This window comes from Lipotes vexillifer, unplaced genomic scaffold (assembly GCF_000442215.2).
Source record: "Lipotes vexillifer unplaced genomic scaffold, Lipotes_vexillifer_v1.1 scaffold1007, whole genome shotgun sequence".
NCBI classification, from domain to species: Eukaryota; Metazoa; Chordata; class Mammalia; order Artiodactyla; family Lipotidae; genus Lipotes; species Lipotes vexillifer.
The window spans coordinates 678,940-698,938 of NW_006782358.1; the positions used below are offsets into that span (position 1 = coordinate 678,940).

The window sequence follows — 19,999 nt, forward strand, 5'->3', positions numbered from 1 at the left end:
AAACTTTCAAAGCCCTAAAGGATTTAGTCAGGAAAGAACATGAACTCATCAAATCCTGCAAAATTAAACCCCTGAGAGAATGCAATGCAGGATCTATACAACAAAGTCCTACTTTACACCCTCATCCATTCATTCAGTCCACAAATGCATACAGAGCATCAGTGACAAGCCTGACATTGCTGGCACTGAGGATACAGGGAAACAAGAGAGCCACAGCCCTGGCTCTCAGGCCACGTAAACTGTAGTGACAGAGACAGATATTATACAAATGTCCTTACAGGTAAATATTTACTCGGTTTCATCAAATCTAAAATTCCATTAATTGCAAGCCACACCGTTAATTGTAAGTCACTGATCATTATAACACACTTAGCAGGTTCAGAAAGATTAAAATGTGAAAAATATATGAAGCTTAGAATTGACGATATACAGTTGCTACAAGTGTAATAAGTGGTATGACAGAGAAGAAAGAAGGCCAAGAAAATGTCTAACAGGGATGGCTAAACTTCAGGTGGGAATGATGGCTTCCCTGAGGCAGTGACCTTGAACGTGGGTCCTGAAGGGTACACAGCATCAGGCAGGTGCAAAGGGAGGAAAAAGGGGATGAGAGGAGATGACACGTCGGCAGCTGTGTCACTAAGTTTGAATGGCATGCTGAGGTGAGGAGCTCAGGGCATGGAAGGAATGGAAAGCAGACTCATGTGGCCAGAGAACGAGGCAGAGATGGGCTGTAGCTGAGGCTGGAGAAGAAGGCAGCACAATTCCCAATGCCCGTGGCGGCAGAGCACATAGCAGAAATAAGTGCTGGGAAGCAGGTTAATACAACAGAGGACGGTGGGGTCTTCAGCAAACTAAATAGGGCATGGCCAGAGTAAAGATGTTTGAATTCGATTTTTTGCAAAACACTATGTGAGCCATACAAAACATTTCTGGAAACTATATGTAGCCCATGGGCTATCATATTAAAGAACTAGGGATTGACTGACTATAAGAGTAATGGCTAGCCAAAGAAGGGTTTTAAGCTAGGGTATAAGGTTATTAGATTTATGCTTTAAATGCATCATCACTCTGTATCATTAAATGAAAAAGCGAGGTGCAGAACAAAGAATATATAGTATGCTGCTATTTGCATACAAGGGGAGGGGTAGAGTGAGAGCCAGAGAAAGAGAGGGAGAATATGCTCAAATGAGAGAATGGGCAAAAAAATACATCTGGAAGGACACCTAAGAATGGTTTAACTGATTGCCTTTTGGAAGAAGAATTAATATGCCCATATTACTTTCTGTATTTTGATCTATGGAACAGAACTACCTATTAACAAAACAAGTGAGGGCTTCCCTGGTGGCGCAGTGGTTGAGAGTCCGCCTGCCTATGCGGGGGACACGGGTTCGTGCCCCGGTCCGGGAAGATCCCACATGCCGTGGAGCGGCTGGGCCCGTGAGCCATGGCGGCTGAGCCTGCGCATCCGGAGCCTGTGCTCCGCAGCGGTAGAGGCCACAACAGTGAGAGGCCCGCATACCGCAAAAACAAAAACAAAAACAAAAAAACCAAAACAATTGAATAAGCTGAAACAATAAAATCAACAAATCAGTGAATTTTCACTTTGGCTGCTGTGATACTAAAAGGGAAAATGTGACATGCAGGTGGCTACCGCAGGGGTCCAGTCCAAAGCTGATGGTGAGGCTGATCGGGAGGTGGCAGCAGAAATGAAAAGAAACTCATTTAAGAACACACAATCAACAGGGATTTATGAATGATTGGATAGAAGGGGTGAGAAAGAACAAGCAGTCAAGGTTTCTAGAAAGAACAATTGGATGAATGGGAGTGAGAGGTACTGAACTGGGGGAGAGGCAGCTTGCAGGACAGAGTAGGATGGTTTCACTTTACCATGTTTAGTTTGAGATGCCTGTGAGACAGGCAAGTGCAGGTGGGAATTCGACAGGTAGACAAGATCCTGGGGCTCCGGTGAGAGGTCTGGGTTGGCAGTATAAATCTGGGAGCACCTTTCAGCCCTCTACACCCCCAGAAATGGGGGAATGAGGGCCTCAATCCTAAAGCATGGCTCGGATCAAGGAGCCCAAGAGGTCAAATCTCTCATGACAACAGGTTTCCTTGTGTCTTTTGCCACTTCCTTCTGTGAAGGTGTTTTCAGTGGCTGTTGCTTTCTGTTAGAGTCCTGTGCAGATACCAAGACATCCCTCTGGGGTGACTTCTCCTCTGTTTGTTCTAGGACCCTACAGGTTCCTTCAGTTCTGAGACAAGTTTTATATTACTTCTTGGCCCAGGGTTTCCACAACTGGCAGGTAAGGCAAAATCCAACCCTGTACCCTCCCATAGCTGGGGCTGGTTTTCTGGAGCACGACATACTGTTTTTTTCACCAATGGCCTATTGGCTTGAGGGTAGCACTTTTCTAGTCCCGTTAAGGGACAAAACAGTGACTTCTGGTTCTTGGATTTATGTGAGGATCCAGTCCCAGCTGCTCACCGTGCACAAGGAGCCTAGAACTGGGCCCCTCCCAACTGCAGTAAGACTGAGCCTAACACCCGCCAAGCCGAGGCTCGCTGCTACGGCCACCTCACATGGCACCTGTGTTAGGTTTGGTGTTGTAGTTTTTGCTACGTGCCTTCTCCTACACGGAGCTCCTTGAGGACGGGGTCTGAGGTTTTGTACCCCAACACAATGCTTCCCACAGGGCCTTGCACACAGATGTTCTCATTGGACTGAACTATACTGTAATCGCCTCAATGTTCACAGGTAGAAGGCTTGAGCGGGGCCTTTCTATCCGGGGCCTAGTTCTTTATTGTTGGTGGGATGGTGGGGTCAGTGCGCCATGCAGAGGTGCCAATTTTTATTTTCTGCTCATTAAAATCAAAGGAAAAAGGCAGGCCTCTTGCGGGCAGAGTTTACTCCAGTGCAGCGAACCTCTGCGCTGCCATCAAGTGTCACATTCTGCTACCTCAGCTTCACATGCCAAGACAGAAAAAGCAGCAGGAAGACGTGTTTAACATTTATTCCCAGGTTTCTTTTTTCGATTTCCTCTGAAATGAATATGAATACACTATGGTCTTTACACTCTGCAGGAGCTAATCCCCCACTGGAAGCTTTTGGGGAACCTCATTCCTTCTTGCGGATACAATCTGTCGACACAGGCGTTCCTTCAGGCTCTTCTGAAAGGCCCATAGTGGACAGAGCTGCGCTCTCTTTGGAGCTCTATTACACTTATAACTATGGGTTGTTTTTTTTTTTTTTTTTTTAAGAAAATAACATAGGAATTGCTTCCAGAACCCAAGTGCCTGTGTGAAACGCTGCCTTCTCTTTGAGGCAAGGCTGCTTTCAATGGCTCCTCCAGGCAGTGAGCATGTCCCACTGCTTCGTGGCCGCTGCCAGAGGGGCCAGTGACTGAAGCCTGAACCCGCCCACATGCTCAATAGGAAATGTGTACTTTCGCCGTTGAAAGAACCATGAGAAGAAAATGATATTTTTATAAATGAAAGCGCTTAATAAGTATTATTCACTAAGTAAAATCGTATTTTCCTTGAATGTCTTGGACCATGTATCAATTTCATTAACCAAGAAAAAAAATCTAGCTGAACTATGTACCCCTTCTAGTAACGGCAACAAAATTCTCAATATGTATCCAGTGAGCATGTATTAATTGTTTACTATGTGCATAGATAGCACTATAAGGAGGCTCTGTGGAAGCATTTTGTCAAATAAGTCTTTGATCTCAAGAAGCTTCTTTTTAGGGTACCTAATTTATTTTGTGGCTAACTCGGTAGGATAAAAATTGTCTTCAAACTGCTAATCCCATTGAGATGATTTCAATTACTCAGGGTTGCAGAAGGCTATCTGTTAAATTATCTGTCCATGCCCTTTCACACATTTGTGCTTTTAAATCACACAGAGTATTTTCTCAGTACAGAATAAGGATCCCTCATTATAAAGCATCCCTAGGTCTCTCCGTTAATCATATGGAATGACAATCCATCTTCGAGTTAGAGTCAAAGTCATATATCTCCCCCCACGCCATCTGATGAAGCTTTCTGCTGGTTTCCTGGGTGGCCAATCACATGACAGATATATGACTTTGAGACAAGAACTGAAATAAAATTCCTGTAATACCCTTAGCGGGGAGGGAGATGGTCACTGCTGAGCATTTTAGTCAATGACTTAATTCCCTTTAAACTTCCCTCCACCCTTGCTTAGAGCTCTGAACTCAACCTAAAAGAGCTGCATAGTTTACCTACTGAATCCACAATACTTCGAGGTGCGTTAGCTTTGTGAATTTTCTTCCAAGGATTTCAGGTGCTAAATGATACATAACATGTGCCCCGGGAGAGTTTATTCAATACTCTAATCAGCAGCCTCAAGAATGCTTCACACAGGTTGGACAACGGGAGAAAGAAGGCCTCAGAAGCAAAGCACTTGGTGTTGCCAGAAAGTACATTTTTGATGGCACTATCACACTGAAACTGGAGACCAGCTGGTACACTCTTAGACACCATCGTCAGGTGGCTGTGAATGGCACATACAACTCCCAATCCTCCAGCTCAGCCCCTAAATCCCTCTCGTCCATGTAACAGCATCACGAGGTGGAAGCAATGTCGTAGATGTGAGACTTCCACCCCAGAGATCCACGTCAAGGGGAAGAAACACATTCCCTGAGCAGTCATTCCACAGTTCCCATGTCTGACTCATAACTCAGTAAATGGCCATTCCATCCATCCAGCTCCTCAGACCAAAGCCCTGGAGTTATCTTTGACTCCTTTCTCTCACTCAGCATCCAATGTGTCAGCAAATGCTGTTGACTTTACTTTCAAAATATATCAAGAATCCAACCACTTCTCACCACCTCCACCACTTTTACACTGGTCCAAACCACCATTACCTCCCCCAACTGGATTCCAGCAAGAGCCTCTAACTGGGTCCTGCTCCATCCTCACCCTCACTGTCAGGTCCCCACTCAGTAGCCAGAGTAATCCTGTTACAACTTCAGTCAGATCATATCACTCTTCTGCTCAAAACTCTGCAATACCCCCTTTGTCCAAGGCACACAGAGTAAAAGCCAGGGTCCTGACAGTGACCTCCTGGGCCCTACAAGATCCCTTCTACCAAATCTAAGGTAACTCCTCCCCACTTCAACCAATACACTCCAACTGACACACCTATGTCAATCTTTGTGATGCTCTTCTGACAGGCCAGTATCATTTCCATCTTGGGTCCTTACACTTGGAGTCCAGCTGCAACACTCTGCTCCCAAAGAACACGTGGCTTGTTCCTTCATCTCCTTAAGTCTTTGCCCAAAGGCCACCTTCCTAGTAGGGCCCACCCCGATCATCTCTAAAATGGCAACTCCCAACTCCTGGCACTCCTCACCCCTCCTCTGCTTTGTTAACTCTATGACACTTATCATCACCTGACAAACTATTTATTTACTCATATACAGGTTGATAATCTATCTCCCTCTACTAGACTCTATGCTCTAGGAGGGCAGGAATTCTTGTCTGTTTTGTTCACTGCTATGTTTGTAGCACCCAGCAATGATGCTGGTCCTTAGTAAGCATTCAACAAATATCAATGAATGAATGAATGAATGAATGAATGAATTTATTTTTGGACTGTGTGCCATGTACTTTACAACTTTAGGTTTTGATATGTTTACTCCCAGACATCCCTTGACACACATACCACAATATTTTCAGAGTCTGGAGGAGGCTGTACTAAAGGAGCAAACAGAAGGACTTAAAGGATTTCTGGAATCTTTTTGGATCAGATTCCATCCTTTAGAAGATGAAGTTACACCAAGGTTCTAATGTATAGACAGGCCCATGTCAGCAGATCAGGAGAGATGATACTGGTGCTTTTCCGTGTGTGGATCTACATCTAGTTTTAGGGGAGCTGGGCATGGAGCCATTGTGGGAAGACAAAGCACACTGGCCGCCATGGCCATTTCTGCCTGTATTACCAACCACACACTCATGTCCAACACTGAGATTTTCTCCTATGAAACAGACACTCCCTCAAACAGGAGTAGAACTGCAGAAAAGAAACTTTCCAATGGAAACTTGGGAAGTAAGAAGAATGTACTTACATGTCCAAAGATTCATTTTTTGATTTGAGATTGGTTTGGGGTTAGGGTAAAGTAGAAAAGGAAAGTTGAGAGTAATATGCTTTTTGAGGATTCTATTTTTTACAAAGAAAATAAAGATAACATGGAAAAGAAATACCTGATCAGCATTTCAATCAGTAGTATTATAAACATTTTTTTGGAGTTTATATGTGTGTGAGAGAAAGTAAGTAGAGAAGGAAAAATTAAAATAACACATTTTTTTTCCAAAATGAAGTTTCTTAAATAGATCTGTTCTCTCTGCGTCTTTTTCTACTGTATAATCCCAAATTATCAGTTCACAGATTAAGTCAATCTGATGACAAGAAAAAACAGTGTCATTAAAACCAGTGTTTCTCACTGAAGCACATCAGAATCACTTAATTCTGTTCCAAATACTGGAAATCACTTTAGAACATTTTCCCAAAGAATTGATAAAAACAAATATACAAAGTTTAGGTGAAAATTGCTGCAAAAGTTTGCATCCGCCTAGACATTAGATTATTTTTTAAACATAATGATTGCCATGGTAAGAAAGATAGAAGAAAATTACATGGTTCACTTTAGACTAAGTTGCTTAGAGAGAGACAAATTCCTCAACCATACGTCTATGATTTTTCCTACCATTTTTCATTCCAATGACTACTTAAGAGGAAGCAAAACCAATCGACTGGAGGGGTGTTACTCCTGATTAAACAACAGTGTTTTCTCATTATTTCATTTTTGCAAATAATGCGACTCCAGCAAGACTGTGCATCCCTTCAGAGAAGAAGTTGTATCTTATGCTGCTCTTGTAAACAGACACATAGTAGGTGCTCAGTAAATACCAACTGCCTTAACATTTCTGCTGGCAATGATTTAAAACCAGGACAAAAGTTTTAAAATCATAAGCAGGCGAAGAAAAATTGGCCTGTACAAGTCAAGACTCCCTGTGAAAAAGCAAAGGACATACGAGGAAAAGAAAATGATGGAACAGACTTGTGCACATTTGTGTTACACAGCAGAGTGAACCGCATTTCAGGAGTTTCAAACAACACTCTTAAAAAGTTAGCTTTGAAATAGGTATTTGGAAATGTGAATTCAGAGCTAAAATAAATTCTTACAGTTTTCATCCTGGGCAATGCATTGTAAAGGGATCCCAAAGAAAGACGTATAGCTGTCATTGTACCACACCAGAAGCTCGGTACCCCTGGGAATATCTATACAGGCTCGGTAGAATATATTCGACCTATTCAAAACAAAAGAAAACCCAGCTTAGTAATCGGTAGGACTCATGTGCCCCATCCACACTTTTATTGCCCCGAAAAAGTTCTGCCCAGCTTTCCACCTAAACAGTTTCTGTTTGTAATAAAATCTGCACCCACCTTATCATTCCCAACAACCAATTAGGGCCTGTAACCTGGTACAATAAATAGCTCACAGTTTATTTCCACAGTGTCCCTCCACAGAACCTCTTGGCTGAAGAGACAAGATATTTGGCCCAGGAGACAGCAGAAAGGAAGAGTTCATTAAAAAAAAAAAAAAAAAAAATTCCATCTCATACTAATGAGAAGATTCTCTCTATTGGCAAATTGCAGACTCCAGTGCCTCAATCTCACATATAAATTAATACTATTGATTTCTTATTTGAAGGGAAAGTGTTGCGTATATTATTCCAACTTGGCATTGGGAGTTCTCAAATTTGTAATAAAATTAAGCAGCTTTGTGATATAAGGACTGAAAGAAATAAAAATCTTCCCCATCGCCTTTTTTCTAAAGTTTGATACAGGAGAAGAGAAAAACCCTCTTATGTGAAATGGATGGAAATTCAGTAAATACAAGAGGAGCACTTTACTCTGGCTGAAAGATTACACTCTGAAATGATGGAGTGAAGGTATCAAGAAATAACCATTTTTTTAATAACAGCTGTGGCACTGTAAAGAAAAATCTACAGATTAAAAGAAAGAGGAGCCTGCGATGGATTTTCTCAATGAAGAACTGCTACAAATATTAGCCTCAAGTTCAAGATAAAAGTGTTTAGGGTTGGTGGACCTTAAATTTAGCCTTTCTGTAAGGAATTGGCCGTAGCAGGGCAATTTTTTCCTTGTATAACACTGCAGACATAATGCAAAGCCTTCACCACATTTTTCATGGCAGTGAGATATGCACTTGTCAACATATTTTGTCACCACAAAGTGGCTCTTGGCAATAGGATCATAAAGATCAATAAAAAAAGTGCAGATTCTCAATATTTTACTTGCAGCTGCAAAAATTTCATTTATCTTGTTATTTTCCTTACTTGCTGCCATTCTGTCTCACGAGGGCACTGCTAGCTAAGCAGAGTGTTTTTTCCCAACGTTCTATGAATATCTGACAAAAACTCCAGCCAGCTGTCCGGACCTCACTCCCCTTCCTCCCTCCGCACCTCCAAGAGCTGTGCATTTTATTAATTCTTTCCACTGCTACATAAAAAAATCAAAATTGGAGCCGGGCTATAAATCACTGGCATCTCCTAACTTGAGAAAAATTGAGTCGACTTTGTACTTCACCCTTGTAACATTTCATCTCTCGGTTTGGCTTCCCTTAATATAAACACAGCGCCCGGCAAATGAATGTGCTAAAACCAAATGACACACTTTGCCGCTGAAAGAGCAGAACTGTTTTCGAGCAATGGGTGGTCTTTTGAGGCACAGAGTAGGCCGAAAGGGGGAAAAGAATGTGTAAGCGTACACCATTCCTTACAAGCGGGCAGAGCTTCCAAAACTCGCAGAAATCTCTGCATGTTGAAGCACATCAAAGGGATTTTTCCCTTTTCAGATAATATTTCCTTTGCTGACATGTATTTAGTATTGTGGTTGGATGACTCATAAAGATAGCTTCATGGCGTCCCAATGCAGCTGAAGCAGAACACACGCCAACAAACATTATTGTCAGCCTCAAAATAAAAACAAAACGTTCAGCTAAGGGTCAATCAATCAAGGGTGCTTTGAAGAAAATTCCATTTAGATATTACAAATCATAACAGAATGAATCTAAACCAGCTGACTTTTTGTGAAGAGGACATTCATGTACAATAAAAATTAGGCTGGCTCTTCGGGGTCCAACTTTTCTATTTTCTTACTCTTGGACGTGGTCACTGGTGACGGATGCCAGTTTTTAAATTGTGTTTTTGTAGTTCATTTTATAAAGATCTGAAGTAATCGAAAACAGATCGGCAGAGAGAACTTGATGTGTAAGTGCCATCAGGAAAGGGAGCAATAAAACCCACTTAATATTGACAGAAAGGTAATGACTTGCTCATACCCACCTTCCTCGTAGGGGTTTCTTATTTTCCCGAAGTCTGAATTTGCCTCAAGAGCTCCCTGGGTGCCCATGACAGAACCAGCCAATCTATCTCTTGCCGAATGGAGAAGCACAACCTTTACTAATTTTCTAGCTCCGAGTTTTATAAAAACTTCATGACAGAGATGCAGCTGCAGGGAAGGTGGGGGAAGCCCATATACAGACTGTAACCAGATCCCGTCATACACAAGTTCGTTTAAACCCTTATGTAATGAAAGATAACTGCCTAGGAAACCAAGGCAGTGAGTCACATGCTGCCCAAATATGTTCCTTTTGAATTTGGAGGCCTTTGGAGAGCAAGCCAGATTTGTGCAGCCTTTAACCTATAAGGGGAATAAAGCTTTTTCTTTTTTTTTAAGTCTTCATTTAAAAAAAATAAAAATGAGAATGAAAATAAATCGTCATAGGCAGGACTCCAAGTTGCCGAGCAAGGGCTCTTCTGCTTTGATGTGTCTGTGGTGCCTGGTAAAGCTAAACAGTTGCTTCTGATCTGAAAGGGAACACGGCTGTTTATAACTGAGGTCATATATTTACAGGGCACATGTTTTCGAGGGATTCTGAGAAAAGAAGGCTTAGTGGCAGGGCTTTTTTCCTATGGGATCTATCTTTGCCTTTTTGTCTCCACTCCAGCTTTTAGCACTAGATGGAAATGCCTGACCAACAGGTGCACTGGGCAGGTGTGGCTTAGGCTCTGGGAATCCACCCTGCTTCTATGCCCCTACCCCACCCCAGGCCTCCCTATGAGACTCTGGGCAATGGGGGTGGCTCACCTCATCTTTGTTACCCTTTGGGCTTTGCCCAAACATCTCAGGAGACCAGGGCCTTCTCTATGCTCCGGAACTACCTCATCCCCTGAAATGTACTCTGACTTGTCGCAGGACCAAAGCCAAACGCTTTGGCACCTTTCAAGGGATCAGAAGAGGTTGCTCTGACTCAGCCAAGGCTGCCGAGCATAACGGTTTTAGAAAAGCAGCTTTGGGAGTGTTGAGAGTTCTTGATTTCCCATGCCTTTGTACAAATCAAACTGTTCTCCCTAGGAGACAGCCAGACTGAAGGGGACTGAAGGCAAGCGACCTGGGGCTGAATCTCTAAACTCCTGTTTACGTGTGGACACGTCTGCTGTGGGGAAATCACTCCAAGTCAGTGAGTTCGCTGGGCTCACGCAGGCCATTATGAAAGTTCAGGTGATGATGTGGAAGTAACTTTATCACATGCAGTGAGTGAAAAAGGCCTTCTCCTAGCATCTTTCTTCCCAAATTCTCAAGAAATTACTGTTACAAGAACTAAGAAGATATCACAAACCTAGCAAAAAAATTCCTGCCAGTCCTTGCAGAGTTCTTCAGGACTCTGCAGGATTTTTTCAAAACTAGCAGCAAGCCTTAATTTATATATGCAAGGCAAAGGGCTTTGGCTTTGTAGGCGGTAAATCAAGGTATACTTTACCTGTACTGAACTACTGTTAGATTCTGTTCTCCGCAGTGCCTTGCACATCGGATATACCTCATCCAGCTCGACTTACTAGGTTCCCCACCATCAATAAAGTGCTGTAGTGTCCCATCTTGGTCATATATCTAGAGAAGAGGTCAGAAGGTCAAGTAGTTAGAACGAATCATCAGCAATCATTTTCCCTGCTTCCCTTGGTGTCTTTATGTGTCGGCTGCAGCAATTTATTGCCCGTAGGTTTGCTAGGTCTTATGAATGCTTGTGGAAACTCAACTGGAATAACAGAAGAAAAACATTTTCTGGTGATGCAAGTTAATCACGTTTTTCTTATCAAGCCAATCTTCCCTTTATTAAATATATTTGTGGCATCTCAAGGATGTGAGCGACCATGTTTCCCAAAGAATATTTAACCTCTTTTGACAGGCTACTCTTAAGTAATGAGCTGCTGGGTAAACAAAGCAAGCTGAGAGGCGAGGCCATGCTGACATGGCTGGAACATCCACATGAGAGGCCCTCGTCTCAAACACATAACTGCTCGAAGGCATTCGGGAGGCAGGGACCATCTGCTTAACAAGCTGGGTGACACCTAGCAGAGGTTGGAGCGTTATGGAGCTGTATCACACTGATAAAGCAGACTCTGATTCAGATGAAATAAACGGACTCTCACCTCGCAGAAGATGTAGGACTTCAGCTGTCAGGACCTGAAACTATTAGGAGAGGAGTCATGAAAAAAGAGAGACCCTCACAAAGGGAAAGAAAAAATAATAATAACTGTTTCCTATGGATTTTTAATGTCTTAACTAAGGTTGGTCTAATAATTATTGCCTTAGGCCACCTCAAGCAGATTTTCTTTCAAGCACATTCAAGGAAATGAAATCTGCTTCAAACCAGGCAATAAGTGTGGGACAAAAAGTCTTCTGCGAAACAACTGGCCAGCCTAGGACATGTGGAGTCAGTGCTGACAGCAGAGACAATCGGCTCTCACTTCCAGAAACCAGGTCAGCCCTGGGTACCCTGAAGGCTGTGGTATCTAGAGGAGTGGGAGATCCGGGGTTATATATGTACAGCAATTCTCAAAGGTCATCCTCAGCCCTAGGGGCAGCCACGAAGCAAGGGGGTACAGTTCTCAGAAGGACCATGGCAAAACTGGACCTTTTCAAATAAAATCAGCAGTAAGATTCTGTTCCCCAGAGCATCCTGAGAAAATATTTTTTACCTTTGCTAATCAGCCTTTCCACTTTTCCTTTCCAAATAGACACAGAGATAAGTCTCACAGAGAGCCTCACTGGTTACATTTCGGCCCTAAAATTAGTAGGGTCATTCATATTAATTTAGCTCAGTATTTCTATACTGGAGGCCAAAGGGCTTAGTGATGACAGTTCTTTTTATCATCACCAGTCATTTTAAAATAGCTGATTTTTTTCTTTTGGGGGCTTTTCTTGAACTCATTTGTCTTCACCCCCAATCTTTCCACTAACCCCCAGAAACAGAAGAGAGACACCAATCTAACCAATACAATTGTTGGAGAAGTTATAACTGGGTAGCAGGCCAGAGTGATCACAGCTGATAATCAATGTAGCCTGAGAAGAATGAAGAGATTCCTGGATTATATTATATTTAAGATTAATGATTTTAAATTCCTAGCTCGGGGATGATGGCAGAGAATGGAAACATTTCATGCAGTGGATACATCTGCTCTTCGAGCAACCTAATGACAGATTTCATATTTAGGTTAGGTTATTACACTGTACTTATTTTGTTGTTGTTGTCTTTGTTTTCGTTTTAGGAAACTGGTTCAAAGGCTCAAAGGCTCAACCCTGAGTCTGCTGTTGACAACCCGTGCGACACTGAACACAGCCATCAGTTCTCTGAATGCCACTGTTTATCTATAATGGAGCCCAAAATGTTGATGATCCAGCCCCCTGCCCTGTCCTTCCCCCATGAACAAACCACCCATGACAGCTGCTAGTGAAAATAATGACACATTTGGAGAAGTGCAGCTCTCCTTTGTGCTTGTAGCTAATGTCCTCAACAGCAAGTAAAACTCTCTAACGTTTATATGTAGTTGTGGGTGTTGCCTTGAGCGTTAGCTCATTTGAACACCAGACACTAGCCAGTCAGTCTTGAAAATGAGTATAAAAAAGTGTTTCCTTCTTTATCCATTCATGTATATGTATAGCTGATTCACTTTGTTATAAAGCAGAAACTAACACACCATTGTAAACAATTATACTCCAATAAAGATGTTAAAAAAAAAAGTGTTTCCTCCCACACTGTTTCAACAATAGTTTCCTTAAACTAAGTATATTGTGATTACAGGAATCCTACAATTTTTGCCTACCTGGTGAAACTCCTCTCGCCTTGAGGAAGTAGATGACTATTGGTCAGGCTTTCCCCAAATATCACACAATGAGCGCACAGCACGAGGTTGAGCCTCCCTGGCTTCAGCCTGATACCAATATCACACGATTTCACATGAAACTGATGAAAATCCCATGTACCTAGTTGGATCGCACAAGTGTGCATCCAGTCAGAGTTGAGGAAGCTCATTCAACCTTGACACTGTTCTTTCCCTCAACCCCCCAGAGCCCAGCTATCACCAGATCCAGCTGAATCTGCCTCCTAAACATCTCTCCCTCTCTACCATCACCATCCTGCCCAAACCAGTTTCCTCTCTTGCCTGAAGGACTCAAAAGTCCCTTAACTGATCTTCCTGCACCTTCTTCAGGCCCTTCCAACCTAGTGTCTAAAGTATAGCCAGAGTGATCTTTCAAAACACGAATCTGATGATATGCTTTTCAACCCCCCCCCAAAATAAAAACATCATAAATGTCATAAAATGTCAAGTCATAACAACATATATTCACAGCATGTGAAATTTCGTCATGGGGGCCCAACACGCTAATACGGGCAGCCCCTCCAACCTAAGTTATTTAGGGAGGTGGGTCGAAAACACGTGCCTTTGCAGTTGGCTCAAGACCATCCTGGAGCACTTTCTGGCTTCTGCTGTTAGGAGTTAACATTTAAACATTTAAAATGTTAGGAGAAACATTTAAATTGTTTCTTGAAAGTGAAACAATGGGCCAGAAGGCAGTGATGCCTATTTCTGTTCATTTTCCTAATAGAAGTAGAATAAAATTGGGAAAACCAAGATACCCACATGTGCACGCTAAAGAGGAACTAAAGACAACTTCTCAGAAAAGCTCTGGGTCCTAATTTGAGTATTATTATTACTCTCCATCATTAGCTCAAGTTTGCTTCCATTTAAGAGCTTAGTGAAAAAAAAATTGTTTTAAAGAGGGCGATAAAATTCTGCGTGTATCTGAACTGTACAAGGACACTGTCCCTGTATCCAGACGGGCTGACATTATTCCTTCTAGGAGAGAAGGAACCAGGAGTGGGGAAATGTTTCAGCAGATTTCGGTCTAGAGCAGCTGCAACAATTTCAAGGTCGGGAAGTTGTTCTTGGAAGCCGCATTAACATCTACATTTGTGTGACGCTAAAAGGTAATTTTAAGCTAGATACCTAATAGGTCTAAAAAAGTTAAGGAATCTAAGGAGATTTTTTTTTTTTTTTTTTTTTTTTTTCTTGCGTTATGCGGGCCTCTCACTGTTGTGGCCTCTCCCATTTGCGGAGCACAGGCTCCGGACGCGCAGGCTCAGCGGCCATGGCTCACGGGCCCAGCCGCTCCGCGGCATGTGGGATCTTCCCGAAACGGGGCACGAACCCGCGTCTCCTGCATCGGCAGGCGGACTCTCAAGCACTGCGCCACCAGGGAAGCCCTAAGGAGATATATTAATGCCAAGACCAAGAGTTATTTTGTTTTCATTACCTTTCAAAAGATTTAAAATAAGCAAAAAAAACATCAAAAATCATGCATAAAGTGTTTAGACAATCTCCTCCGGACTGATGAAAATGTCAAAAAGGTCAGAACTTGTATTCATTCAAATGGTGAGAATGAAGGTAAGAGTTAAATTTAGATTAGGAAAAAAATTCCTTGAAAGAACCCTTGAATCAAGCATAGTTTTGCTGGAAACTGTGCACTTTATTCTGAAAGAATATGAACCACCAAAGTTTTAATATTTGCTCTGTTTTTTCTAAAGAAGCTGAACAAATGACCCTCTGGAGGTAGGGGAAACACATGTAAAGAAACACACAGGACACTTGGTAGGAAAAGGGTTAAATTTTGTAATGGAAACCCCTCAAAGCTGTAGAAAGTATATTCATTTTACAAAGCTAGTCCTAGCATTGCAGAAAGGGAATATAAAATGACAGTCACACTGGAGAACATTTTGGCAACATTTTGGCAACAAAATAAAGTTGACAATGCATATTTCCTGTGACTCAGCAATTTCACTTCTAGGAAATTATTCCAGTGAAACTCTGATACATGTGCCTAAGGAGATGAGTTCAAGGACATTCAATGTAGCACAGCTTATAACAGCAAATAATTATAAATAAGAGAAATATCCATCATCAGAAGAATAAATTCATTGTGGTTTATTTATTCAACAAAAAAGTACAAAACACTTAAAATCAATGAACTAGATCTGTTTGCATTAAGATCTAGTTGATATAAACATCAAAAACATAATGTTGATTGAGAAAATCAGGTTGCAGATTAAAGTATATGATATCATTTGTCAACATTTCAAAATATACAAAATAACACCCAACAGTATCTTTTATAAGAGTGTATATTGTAATATACACATAGCAATATGCCTATCTATATGTATCTATACATATAGTACAATTCTGAACAGACACACAGGAAGGATTCATGATAACTTCATCAGAGTCATGGCTTTGGAAAGAAGGGGATGGAAGGAAAACAAAGGGAACTCACATGTATCTGAAATGCTTCATTTTTCTTAAAAAAAAAAAAAAGATTCTGAAGCAAATATGGCAAAGTGTTAACACTCACTTTTTTGGTGGCTTGTATATGGCACTTATATGTTATACTTTGGACTTTTCTGATTTTTTTTAAAATCAAAGAGAGAAAAATAAATGAAAAGAAAGCCTAGCCATTTATTTCCCTGTACTTCAATTTTTGCATGTGTTGTTAAAATAGAGAAGCCTACTATCTTACCCAAGGTTAAAAACTGTATCTGTGTTATCTTCCTGGGAAACTCTTGGTAATAAGTATCACTACATTATCAGCCACTGATTTCCTTCCTGATTGTTTTGTTGCTATTTTAAAACCTCTGGTTTTGGTCTGTACTTTTTCTTTTATCCTGTATCAGTGGGAGTAGAAAGATAAGTAAGGGGGAGAGCTCATTCTTACCTTTTTAAGGAAATTTTTATAGTTTTCAACCCAATATTTACTGAAATGCCACACATGTGGTTGAGATAATGATCACACAAATTGTCGCTCATTATAAACCGCGCATAGATTAACTGAAAACCACCATGTGAAAGGTATTTCATGCAATCCTGAAGATCAGGAAACTGCATTCTCTCCTACGATCTTATTTTCCTAGAACAAGAATCAATTTTAAATGAGAACAACATGAGTAAAAACTGCACCAGTGTTGTGTCCTAAAAACACTGGTCGTCAGTGGCTTGTCCACAACTTTGTCATTTATGAATGCTGCCAATTAACATTAACAATAATAATAATCATAGAAACAATGTAAGCCAGTGACTGACTTGGGCCCATTTTAACATAATAGCAAGAAAACCATCTTCAGAATGATAAGAATTTGTGTATATTGGTGGCTCTGAGCAATCTGTTTCTCTAAAGCAAGATTTGCAAACTGGTGGCCCTCCGGCTGAATTCACGTAATTGACCAATTTTGTTTTCTCTCCGGTGTTTTAAAATTTTGGAAATTTTATCTAATTTCTAAATTTTCTTGAGGAAAAAAAATCAGAAGATGGGTCCCCCAATCTCTGGCACTAATCCACGGAGACATCCAAGGTCCCTTCAAAGTGGCCTCTTTAGATTAGCCATGGGCTTTTCTCCTTCCCCATACTCCCTACTACTCCCTATCCTTAAGTGTTCCTTACTTCACTCATTTACTTAGCTGCTTGGCCTCATAAAGCATTTAAGTTGGTAATTCCAGCTGTAAAGGAATTATTGCTACCCCGTGAAAATCAGTCTGCGACTGCTGGGGGCACTTTCAAGAAAACCTGTTTGAACTGATAGCCTGGAAACACTGCAAACATTGATCACTTGGGTGCTGCCCAAAAGCCATCATCTGACCAAGATCCAAGCATCTGTGCTGTAGTTTTCCAGGGAGTGGGAGTGCAGAGAAGAGAGTTCATTTCTTTTATTTTTACCAGAAGAGGGTTTCAATAATCTTTTTAAGCAAGGGGTCCATTTTAATTCAAAGAAGTCATAAATGTAATTACACTATAAAAACAGATAAAAGTTGCTGTGGTCTACTATAAGAACAGATAAAAAGCAAGTCCACCAGGAAGCACCCCATCAGCTCAGCGAACCTCACCTTTGCTGTCTGCCACAGTCACTGGGACATCACCAAGGGCCCACAGTGAAGCGGGGACCCTGTTTGAAAAATCACAGGCAGAGCACTTCCTCCACTAGATAGGCTTCAGTCAACAACTCTGCTAGACAGCTGAGTACCTTGGCTAAGTTTAGAGGCCAGGGAAATGAGATTTGGAAGAAATCTCAGAGATGGCCTGTTCTAACCTGATCAGTTTGCAGTCAGCCCTTGGTTCTCGCGCAAGTTCCGCATCCGCGTATTCAGCCAATCGCGGAGGGCGCACAGACACGAGGGCAGAGGGCCGAACGCACCATGCTGGCTTATACAGGGCAGCGGTCCCCAACCTTTCTGGCACCGGGACCAGTTTCCTAGAATACAATTTTTCCACGGACCGGGGTAGGGGGTGGGAATGGTTTCGGGATGATTCAAGAGCATTACGTTTATTGTGCCCTTTATTTCTATTATTATTACACTGTAATATATAATGAAATAATTATACAACTCATCATAACTACTCAGTCACATGCAGAATCAGTGGGAGCCCTGAGCTTGTTTTCACTTGCCACTCACTGATAAAGTTTTGATATGAGTCTGCAAGCAACTGATTTATAATGGTCTCTGTGCAGTCAAACCCCTCTGCTAATGATAATCTATATTTGCAGCCGCTCCCCAGCGCCCAGCCTCAGCTCCACCTCAGATCATCAGGCATTAGATTCTCATAGGGAGCACACAACCTACATTCCTCGCATATGCGCAGTTCACAGTAGGGTTTGCGCTCCTGTGAGAATCTAATGCCAACACTGATCTGACAGGAGGCGGAGCTCAGGCAGTAATGCGAGCGATGGGGAGCAGCTGTAAATACAGATGAAGCTTCGCTCGCTCACCCGCCACTCGCCTCCTGCTGTGCGGCCCGGTTCCTAACAGGCCACAGACCAGTGCCGGTCCGTGGCCCAGGGGTTGGGGACCCCTGATATAGGGGACTTGAGCATCCACAGAATGGGGTATCCATGGTGGGTCCTGGAACTGATCCCCTACAGATACCAAGGGATGACTATATACATAAGGAAAAGGGGTCTCCGAAAGTTAGTGACTTAGACAAACTGAGACTCTGGTCAATGGCAGAATGAGGCCTCCTCACACCTCATTTAATCCTACAGATACTCTAAAGAGAGCCACGGACCTTAAACAAAAGCAACTTGAATTATAAGTTAAACATTAATCTGCTCCTCCCAGAACTGGGATCTCTGAATTTTGGCATGGAAAAAAGGAAATAGGAAAGGTTTTATTTGAAAGTATTACCCAATTTACAGAGAGTAGGGAGACATCTCAGGCTCCCTCTCCTACGATTCCACACCGTGGCATGTCCCCGTGCCTAGGCCCAAGCAGCGGCATTTGGTCATGTGCTGAAACAGCAGTCTCCTTCAGTTTTCCCCCAAAATCTGAGGTGAGGGTGCATATTTTATGTCCAAACATCTAACACAAGGCCTAACACGTTGGCGGAACTCAAAAACATGCTGAAGTGAACTGAATTGAATTCTCACAATAATTCTATAGCTTCTTAAAGATCGCAGATTTTATTCAAAGCTTGAGAAGAAATCACCACTAAATGCAATTAAAAGTGCATTCTAAGCACTAACAACCAGGGCTTTTTAAAGAAAATATTACATCCTTTTTGAACCTAACTTCTTTCAATTCTATGAAATGTGAAGGTGGTTTTCATATGGTGATTAAAATGTAATAAACAATTACCATAGAAAAGGGTCAAGAAGAGTTCTTGGGGAGTTTTCCAGTTTAAACCTAAGAGCCCAGCACTGTTTTAAGTCCCTTCACAGCACATGGAGGATCCAGGGAAGAGCAGATACAAAGGGGGTTTCTCAGATCTCCTCCACCTGTACTCTACACACTACCTTTAGGCGACCCCATCTTTCTGTAGAATTCAGAAAACAAGGGCTTCTATAATCAAGTGTATTAGTAATTTGATAAACTGAATTGAAAACTATACTGTTTGGCAAGATGGATAAAAATGTTTTACTGTGAGATTCCTTTGTACCAGAAGATAGAGGTGCAATATTTTGTTATACAACTATTTACACAAAAGAATAATTCTTGACTCTTTGGACTGAAAAGTTAAAAAACACAATACCTTTGTTGCTCAATAAAAGATTTTACTTTTAATAGTAATGGTTGTAGAGGAGAATTTCTAAAGTATTACCAGTGAAAACATGCACTAGGAACCACCCCAGTCAGGAGGAACTGGAGAGGGTAGAGGGCAGAGGTTAAGAGCACGCGTGTGGGTGTCAGCTCCAGTGTGTGTGAGTTACAATCATAGCTTCACCTCGGATGGCCAAGTGACTTTGGGCAGTTACTTAACCTCCTGAGGAAGCTGAGACCTTCTTGGAAAAAAAGGGTGTTAATGACAGTCCCAGTCAAAGGGCTGATATGAAAATCAAATGAGCTAGTATATGTAAAGGGCTTAAATCAGCGCTGGGCACATGGTAAGAGTCCAGAAAGCATTAGCTATCCTTAGGCGATCACTATAATTAGATGGGAAATGTCAGCCTGGACTTCATCTACTAACCTGCTCGTGGACACTGACCACAAGATAATACATGTGGCATTTGCAAACTCATTATTGCTAAGATTACAAGACCAGAACATTACAAGCTCATTGAGGGCAGGAA

The 19,999-nt window shown here is 41.9% G+C and overlaps 1 protein-coding gene across 1 annotated transcript in view; it reads right to left on the minus strand.

Moving 5' to 3' along the window:
* Positions 1-19,999, minus strand: part of PRDM6 (PR/SET domain 6) — a 101,128-nt gene that overhangs the window by 20,895 nt on the left and 60,234 nt on the right. The window contains exons 3-4 of the mRNA XM_007455252.1: positions 10,872-10,999; positions 7,211-7,335 (exon numbers count right to left, since the gene is read on the minus strand). Of these exons, the coding sequence (XP_007455314.1) occupies positions 7,211-7,335; positions 10,872-10,999 (253 nt within the window). The remainder of the gene's footprint in view (positions 1-7,210; positions 7,336-10,871; positions 11,000-19,999) is intronic.